Source organism: Lipotes vexillifer, unplaced genomic scaffold, assembly GCF_000442215.2.
Source record: "Lipotes vexillifer unplaced genomic scaffold, Lipotes_vexillifer_v1.1 scaffold1340, whole genome shotgun sequence".
Classification (NCBI taxonomy): domain Eukaryota; kingdom Metazoa; phylum Chordata; class Mammalia; order Artiodactyla; family Lipotidae; genus Lipotes; species Lipotes vexillifer.
Window position 1 is genome coordinate 299,148 of NW_006796931.1, and position 8,804 is coordinate 307,951.

The following is an 8,804-nucleotide window of genomic DNA, read 5'->3' on the forward strand; positions in this document are numbered from 1 at the left end:
TCTGGCACTTCATTTTCGGAAGCAGTATTGAAGTACTTGTTTAGCATTTTGAAACTCAAGCCTAGTTTGCCTTATCTTTTTTTTTTTTTTTTCGATACGTGGGCCTCTCGCTGTTGTGGCCTCTCCCGTTGCGGAGCACAGGCTCCGGACGCGCAGGCTCAGCGGCCATGGCTCACGGGACCAGCCGCTCCGCGGCACGTGGGATCTTCCCGGACCGGGGCACGAACCCGCGTCCCCTGCATCGGCAGGCGGACTCTCAACCCCTGCGCCACCGGGGAAGCCCTGCCTTATCTTTTAACACTCATCACCTATGGGGGAAAACGTAGGTTACCACAGTATAAAAGAAGATAAATATGCTTATGGTTGTAGCTGATTGAAAATTGTGAATCAACAACATATTTTCGTTACTAGATTTTCCAAGAGGTAAAAAGCAGCGATATTGCCAAAACCTTCCGCAAAGCAATCAATAGGAAAGAAGGGATCTGTGCTCTGGGAGGAACTTCAGAGCTGTCCAGTGAAGGAACGCAGCATTCTTACTCAGGTAAATAGTTTCACATGTGTTAGGTGAACACAGTGAACTAAGTAGGTTGCCTGCTATAATGTCAAGGAGGGGCTCTAGAAACACATTGCCTCCTAATTAAGAATACAGTCGAAGTCATTGTGACCTATATTTGGACTTGGGACTAATACTTCCCATAAAGGCATTACAGGTATTTACTGTATGGCTTTGTTAGCTTGTAAGAGCCATGATACAGTATGTGCACAGATAGGCTTTATTACAGCAGAGCCCTACAGTAATATAAATAGAATTTTTAAAGAATTTTTTTAAAAACTTTTTTATTTATTTATTTTTGCGGTACGTGGGCCTCTCACTGTTGTGGCCTCTCCCGTTGCGGAGCACAGGCTTCTGGACGCGCATGCTCAGCGGCCACGGCTCACGGGCCCAGCTGCTCCGCGGCATGTGGGATCTTCCCAGACCGGGGCACGAACCCGCGTCCCCTGCATCGGCAGGCGGACTCCCAACCACTGCACCACCAGGGAAGCCCTAAAGAATTTTGTAACTAACTTCTAAGGATCAGTTAACCCTGCTCTATTCTTTTTGTTTATTTTATAGCTCCTAATAGCCACTGTGTTGCATTCACTTGTCTGTCTGGGTTTCCAAAGAGGATAACAACAGGCTTGTGATACATTAACGTACAGCTCTCCTGAACAACTATTTCAGGCTTTAGAGTCAAATATTTAACCTAGAGTATGAACTAATGTCTTCTTATTCCACATAATTTTAGAGGAAGAAAAATATGCTTTCGTTAACTGGATAAACAAAGCTTTGGAAAATGATCCAGATTGCCGACATGTCATACCAATGAACCCAAATACTGATGACCTGTTCAAAGCTGTTGGTGATGGAATTGTGCTTTGGTAAGACTTCCAAAAATAGTCTTCCATGTAATTGACATAGTTGTTTCTGGATGCTTGACAGATTCATCTTGGGGAATAGCCAGAATTGAAATTTGTCTAGGTTCTGCCCATTTCATCTCTAGGTCTGTCCGTGAAAGTACCACCAAAGGTAAATCTAAAACTCAGTCATTTAGACCAGAGACCTCTTCCTAGAGAAGCTCTCAGCTTCCAATTTCTTCTCACCACTGAGTAAGCTAAACATTACAACTTAGTTGAACTTTTTATGTCAGCATCTCTTTATTCTCAAGTACCATAGGTTCCAAAAGAGAAAAACAGGCCACTCGTCACTTTTCACCCTCCAGTTACTTATTTCTGAAAAATGCATTTGTCACTCCTGCTGCCCCAGACCCAACAGTGTCTTGGCAGAAATGATGTAAGATTATCAACAGTTTGTCAGTGAATGCAACTCTTTTTTGAGGCAGTGGCGTACAGTGGTTAAGAGCATGCTCCATAATCAGTCTGCCTGGTTCCTATTCAGGCTCTGCCACTCAATAGCTGCAATCAAGATACTGACCCCTTTGAACCTTCCTACACTGTTGGTGGGAATGTAAATTGGTACAGCCACTATGGAAAATACTATGGAGGTTCCTTAAAAAACTAAAAATAGAGTTGCCATATGATCCAGCAATCCCACTCCTGGGCATATGTCTGGAGAAAACTGTAAGTCAAAAAGATACATGCACTGCAATGTTCACAGCAGCACTATTTACAATAGCCAAGACATGGAAGCAACCTAAATGTCCATCAACAGAGGAATGGATACAGAAGATGTGGTACATATACACAGTGGAATACTACTCGGCCATAAAAAAGAATGAAATTATGCCATTTGCAGCAACATGGATGGACCTAGAGATTGTCATACTGAGTGAAGTAAGTCAGAGAAAGTCAAATACCACATGATATCACTTATATGTGGAATCTTAAAAAAAATGATACAAATGAACTTATGTACAAAATAGAAGCAGACTCACAGACATAGAAAATAAACTTATGATTACCAAAGGGGAAAGGGGGAGAAAGATAAATTAGGAGTTTTGCATTAGCAGATACACACTATATATAAAATGTACTATATATAAAATAAACAATAAGGTCCTACCATATAGCACAGGGAACTATATTTAATATCCTGTAATAAACCATAATAGGGAAGAATTTTTTTTAAATAAATAAAAGGTACTTGATCACTTTGCATTTCAGGATCCATCCATTATGATCCCCATATTATTGTACTTGCCTCACAGGGCTGTTGTGAGCTTTAAGTGACTATATAGAGAGCACTTAGAACAGTGCAGTGGGTATATTTCTGATGACAGTGTACAATATATAAAATTCTTTTTTCTTTCAATAAGGTCATTTTGGTTGTTTGAAAAGCTGATTTTAAAAATGTGAAATATCCCCTTACTTGCCACTTATAGGCTGTAAAGAGATATTCCCAATATGTTTTAATATAGAGACTCATATGGTACTATTAATATTTGAATTTTGCATGGAAAGAAGCATGGTTTTCCCTATGCAGGATAACTTGTTTTAGGGCAGTATTATAAACATCTAAGATGTTATAGTCTAACTCCAAATTTTACCAAATGAGATTCTTCCTAAGTCAGATTCTAACCTAATTAAGATAACTTTTCTTTCTCTCTGTATTATCACTGTATTTCCAGCACCAAATATAGTACCTGGTACATCATCTACGCACTCAATAAGTATTTGGTGAATGAAAGAATCTCCTGCTCAACTAATTTTACCTCTTTGTAGATAAATGGTCATTTTAATTGTGCATTGTATAATCTAGAAGAGAGATTCAGTTTCAATGTGCGATATTATCTGTTTTTAGCATTTATTCAATAAAGTTTTTTTAACATCCGGGTAATTTATTCTTCTAAAAGAATGTGGAAGTTACAAAAAATTAAATAAGACAGTATACCCTAATGCCCAACTCAGAAATACTCAACCACTGTAAATACTTTGGTCTTTTTTATTTGCATTTTTATATGTATAGTTTTTTGAGATCAACATGATAAAAGTCATATGTTGCATTTTTTTTCAGATTATATGAGAGACATGTTATAATAAGCCTTACAGTATTTGTGTATATTAAAGATTATTTTAAAATAAGTCAACTCATTGCAAAATTTGTTTCAGTAAAATGATCAACCTTTCAGTTCCTGATACAATTGATGAGAGAGCAATCAACAAGAAGAAACTTACACCCTTCATCATTCAGGTATGCACCATTCTCCCCTCCTTCCGTGAAACTACTGTTTGAGGACCTGTTCTACAGACTGAAGGCTCTGCACTTTTCATCTTCTCATTTAATTCTTATAACAAGTCTGAGTTGAGGATTGTTTTCCAGATTTCATAGAAAAGAGAAACTGAGACTCAGAAAGGCTTCTGAGCTGTACTGCCGTTACTGCTGGAAGTAAAGTTCAAATCCAGGTCTAACTGCAAAGCCCTGTGTTCTTTTCATTACATTTTGTGTTCAAACATACAGAAATAAGCAAAAACATTTAAGCTCTTAATTAATCAGCATGCTTAAAGAAAAAAGGGTTTTTATTTTCCATTTAGTGAGTATTAGACTGTTAGACAGCAAAATTCCCTCAGGCAAGAGCATCTCGGGATGTGGAGATTGAGAACTTCTAAAACTCTCAGGTGTATTCAATAGACCTCTCATTTAGGCATTTTTAGAAATACGACACTTAACCCATATGGATATCCTTACTCTAGTAACTCAGCCTTTCCCTTTAGTGTCAGTGTCCTTAAGAAGGGACCGAATAAAAATACCGAGTTAACTTCCCCTGTAAATCTGAAAAAGACAATAACAATGAGGCTAGATTTGTTTTAGCTATGCTTTTTTTTTTAATATTTATTTATTTAGGCGGCACCAGGTCTTAGTTGCGGCACATAGGAACTTCATTGAGGCATGTTTAGTTGTGGCACGTGGGTTTCTTAGTTGTGGCATGCAGACTCGTAGTTGTGGCATGCATGTGGGGCCTGGTTCCCCAACCAGGGATCAAACCCGGGCCCCCTACATTGGGAGCGTGGAGTCTTACCCACTGGACCACCAGGGAAGTCCCTAGCTATGCTTTTAACACCAAAGCCTGGATATTGCTTTCTGTGGATCACGTATGGGTAAAATTAAGACATAATTTCCCTGCTGAGTGTTATTTTCAGTGAAGGGAGAAATAGACTGCAAAAAACCAGAAAGGTCAAGAAGCAAGTGTTGTAAATTGGCTGTCTTGCAGGAAAACTTGAACTTGGCACTGAACTCTGCTTCTGCCATTGGGTGTCACGTTGTGAACATTGGTGCAGAAGATTTGCGGGCTGGGAAACCTCATCTGGTTTTGGGACTGCTCTGGCAGATCATTAAGATCGGTTTGTTTGCTGACATTGAACTGACCAGGGATGAAGGTAATGGAACACAGTCATAATTTTGAAAGTCGTTTATTGGTTATTTTTTTCTAGTCATGCAGACTGTCATGCTTTCACTTAATTGAGGTGATTAGATGATAACTAGAATTGAACATAAGGTAATGTTATAGTGTTATTCAGGAAAATAGCCTAATTATAACTTTCTTCTTTAGTAGTAATTAACATTTGTCTGGCACTTTAGAATTCATTGTACAATACAGGCACGAAAGCACAGAGAGTTTAAGGAACTTGCCCAAAGTCCCCAAACTTGATATGTATTCTTTTCTGCTCTGACCACACAGTCCCCACCCCATCACCACCCTCAGCTCCACTGCTGCACACCATCTCCTATTATTTTCCATACCTTTTCTATTCTATCATAGATTTAGGCCTCTTCAAAACTATTCTAAATTGCCCCTGGTGGTCTCATGTTTCCTGAATTAGCAGAAGCATCATTCTTATAGGATAGGTTTTGATATCACATCGTAGACTTCTAGGATATATAAGCATATGCAATACAATTGTCCTGGGGTGCTCGGAAGTACTACATTATCCTCTCCTTTTGAAGTTTAAAATATTAAGCATCACTCCAAATATTCACATTTTCTTCTGGAAATCACCATATCAATCCTCAGTTACTTTGGGGGAAGAATCTGTACTGGGGGTTCTCAGTGTTTCAGGGTCTCACAATGCCTGTCAACAGTCTTATTTTGCACATTTATCCAAGACTTTATTACACTTACACTTTCAGTCCACTCAAAGGGGCCTATATTTAAACACATAAAATTTTTCTAATTGCTGGCCTCTTCCGAGCAGAGGCTTCTGCCCAAGTAAGAATGTTGCCTCTGCCCTTGCTTAAGTCCCTCAGTGCCAGAGTGACATGGCATGAAGCAGAGTCCATGAAAGATGAAATTTGCCTGTCAGAGGTATCGCTTAGACCTCTTTGGAAGTCAGGCAGTTTCAGTCGTCTTGTTCAATATAAATCTCCTTTGATCTTATGGGAGGTAATTATTGCATAAGGACTACACAACTTCTTCGTAAAACAGTGCTTGAATTTAGACAGTGCTCTGTACAGACACCCAGGCTTCTACCTCTTACCTCTGGGAATATTTATCCAAAAAACCCTTGGCTTCTTCTAGGCATTCAATTCAACAACAAAAAATTATTGAGCAGCCTTTACATGTTAGATGCTATAGAAAATGTAAAGTTGAATTCTATTCCTTTAAAAATAGGTTTAACACTTCAAGAGTTAGTTATGCTTAAATATAAATACCTTAGGATTTGTATACTCGTTTAATCAAAAGGTTAAGTAAAGGGCTCCAAAAATTTAAACATACTCCCCCAAGTCTCCGATTTTAATATTATTTGAGAACAATTTATGTAAATATATGACATAATGTGAAAATGTTCAACTTAAAAGCTAGAACTTATTTGGTATTTGGAATGTGAAGAATAATAAAGAATATGTTATAATATATATTTGTTGTGTATTCTCATAATACAGTGTTTCTATCTGTATCATAATTATCTACTTTTATTTATCTTTGTTACTAGACTGTGAGTACCTGAAAACCAGGCACTAGGTCACAGTACTTTTAGTACCTCTCTTACTTACTTAATAGAGTGTCAAAAGACTCAATAAACTTGTAATAACTGTTACATGGAATATATTGCTTGTGGATTTTTTCCTTATAGCCTTGGCTGCTTTACTTCGAGACGGTGAGACCTTGGAGGAGCTTATGAAATTATCTCCAGAAGAGCTTCTGCTTAGATGGGCAAACTTTCATTTGGAAAACTCAGGCTGGCAGAAAATCAACAATTTTAGTGCTGACATCAAGGTAACTGTGCAGTTATCAACATTTTGGGGGAATATAATGACTCGGGAGATTTCATGCCAGCTTAAAGGAGGGGTCATTCCTATGAGTTTATCACCCAGCCTTGTTTCCTCTTGGCCCTGACGGTAGATTTCAGTAGAGAGATGGAGCCCAGTAAGGAGCACTAGCGCCAAGTCTAGCTTTCATTTTGCGGAAAGGGGTAAAAAGTATTACATTATAGTCCTAACATTTTCTATTCTACCTACTGTTCAACATGGAGTACAAAAGGACAGGCAGTCATGACTCTTCTGTTGCTAACTGCCTTTCCCAGGCCTCAGTGTACCTTTTAGTAAAGACCTAGAAGAGAAAGGGCCTCAGGATTCCCTGTCCCCTTCTGTCATGTGCTCCCTCCTTCCGGCACTGAGCTCTTGAGGGTAGTTACATGCTTTTATTTATGTCTGTGTCTCCTACCTCAGCCCCCGCCCTTGCATTACCGCCCTCCTACTAAAGCCCACCTCTAACACAACACCTGGCACATAAAAGACCCACAAAGATTTCTTGCATTGAGTTGAATTTTGGCACTCACTGCTCACCGTGAGTACTAAGGAAAACTCGCAAGGGCAGGAGGCATCGGTAGCATTCATTTACCACACGTTGCCTCTGGCATCTCGGGGAGACGGCCAAAATCACCAGGGCAGATATCTTGGCATATTCTCATTAACCAACTCGACTCTCCAAAATCCAGATGTTGGAACACAGGGAACAAACTCAAGGGCCTTCACCAGATGTCACTGGCCAGTAGGGCTATGAAAATAGTCTGTGACCACACCAGTTTATTCAGTGGTGAGAGAAAGTAATGGGATATATTTGCATTACTGATTTCATCAGTGGAAATTAAGGACGGCCCCCAAATTATAAAACCAACTGACCCCACCTCTTCTTTTAATTTATGCAACATGCTTAGCCAGCTATATTTTGCTTTACACGTTAGATACGTTCCCGAAAACCATTCATAAATGTATTTTATGTTCGGAGCACATAATTTAAATGTATAAAAGGGAATCTTATTTACAAGTGAATATTTTTTTTAAAAATATTCTGCTTTGAATATTTTTAAAAAGCAGAGGATTGTTAGGTAGATGTATGTTCAAGTTCAAATTTTCACCTGTACAGCCCCTTTGCAGGGTAGTAAGTACAGACTCTGTGGGGTCTGCTCTTTACCTGTCTTTCTCAAGTACACAGGGTTAGATTACGAATTGTCTCTGCACCTTTAGTAGGTAATTGTAAGCGAAAGCACTTTCTCACAACTGTAATGCACTACTCCTTGGAAGGAGATAACCCCTGTGCCCACTAATGGTATGATCTGGGTTTGCATTCCATGAATTGCTCTGAAGTGGCTTTCACTTACCTGATTCTCCCCAATCTTAGAATCGTTTCTGGCGAGTGTATCAAACTTATTGGGGTGGCTCATTTAAGATGCAGCTCTCCGGGAAGCTCCCAGAGATCTGTGCTCGGTAGGTCTGAGGTTGGATCCAGCAATCTCCATATTGAACAACTTCTCCAGGGGATTAGGATGCACATAATCCATAGGGTTTACCACAAGAAACATTCCTTTATAATCTGTCTGGACTGTCAAGGCCTAGTAATAGAAAAGTATCATAGCTGGGAAGGTGATCTTCAAATATAACATGATTAAGGAATCTTCACTCCAGTTCCTGTCCTCTGGTACAATTTGACACGTGTGTTGAAGACCCTCGTAAGTGTTTGCACTTGGTACAGTGGTTTTCACGTTATGTTCTGTGCAGTGTCCACACAGCCTGCATTCACCCAGCGCACACCCCGTATGAGCAATGCCATTTTGTTTTAGGTATTGGGATTCCAAGTGAAAGTGTTCAAGTGATGAAAGAGTTCAGGGGCTTAAAACAAAGAGAAGCTTGTTTGGTTAAATATATTCAGTTAATTAAGGGTTTAGTGTTATTTCACCACCTCAAGTGTTACTCGTTTTAAAATTTTTGTCATTTAAATACATCCTTAACACAGCTAATCTCTTCTCCATACCTTATGGTATATACTTATTGTGCTTTGTAATGATGTAACCTGTTTATTTTTTCTTTCCCT

At 39.2% G+C, this 8,804-nt stretch overlaps 1 protein-coding gene across 3 annotated transcripts in view; it reads left to right on the top strand.

Annotated features, from left to right (window-relative positions):
• Positions 1-8,804, top strand: part of PLS3 (plastin 3) — an 89,417-nt gene that overhangs the window by 70,925 nt on the left and 9,688 nt on the right. For all 3 annotated transcript variants that reach the window (XM_007469034.1, XM_007469035.1, XM_007469036.1), the window contains 5 exons: positions 412-541; positions 1,287-1,419; positions 3,607-3,688; positions 4,707-4,872; positions 6,568-6,710. In XM_007469034.1, coding sequence (XP_007469096.1) covers positions 412-541; positions 1,287-1,419; positions 3,607-3,688; positions 4,707-4,872; positions 6,568-6,710 — 654 coding nt within the window. The remainder of the gene's footprint in view (positions 1-411; positions 542-1,286; positions 1,420-3,606; positions 3,689-4,706; positions 4,873-6,567; positions 6,711-8,804) is intronic.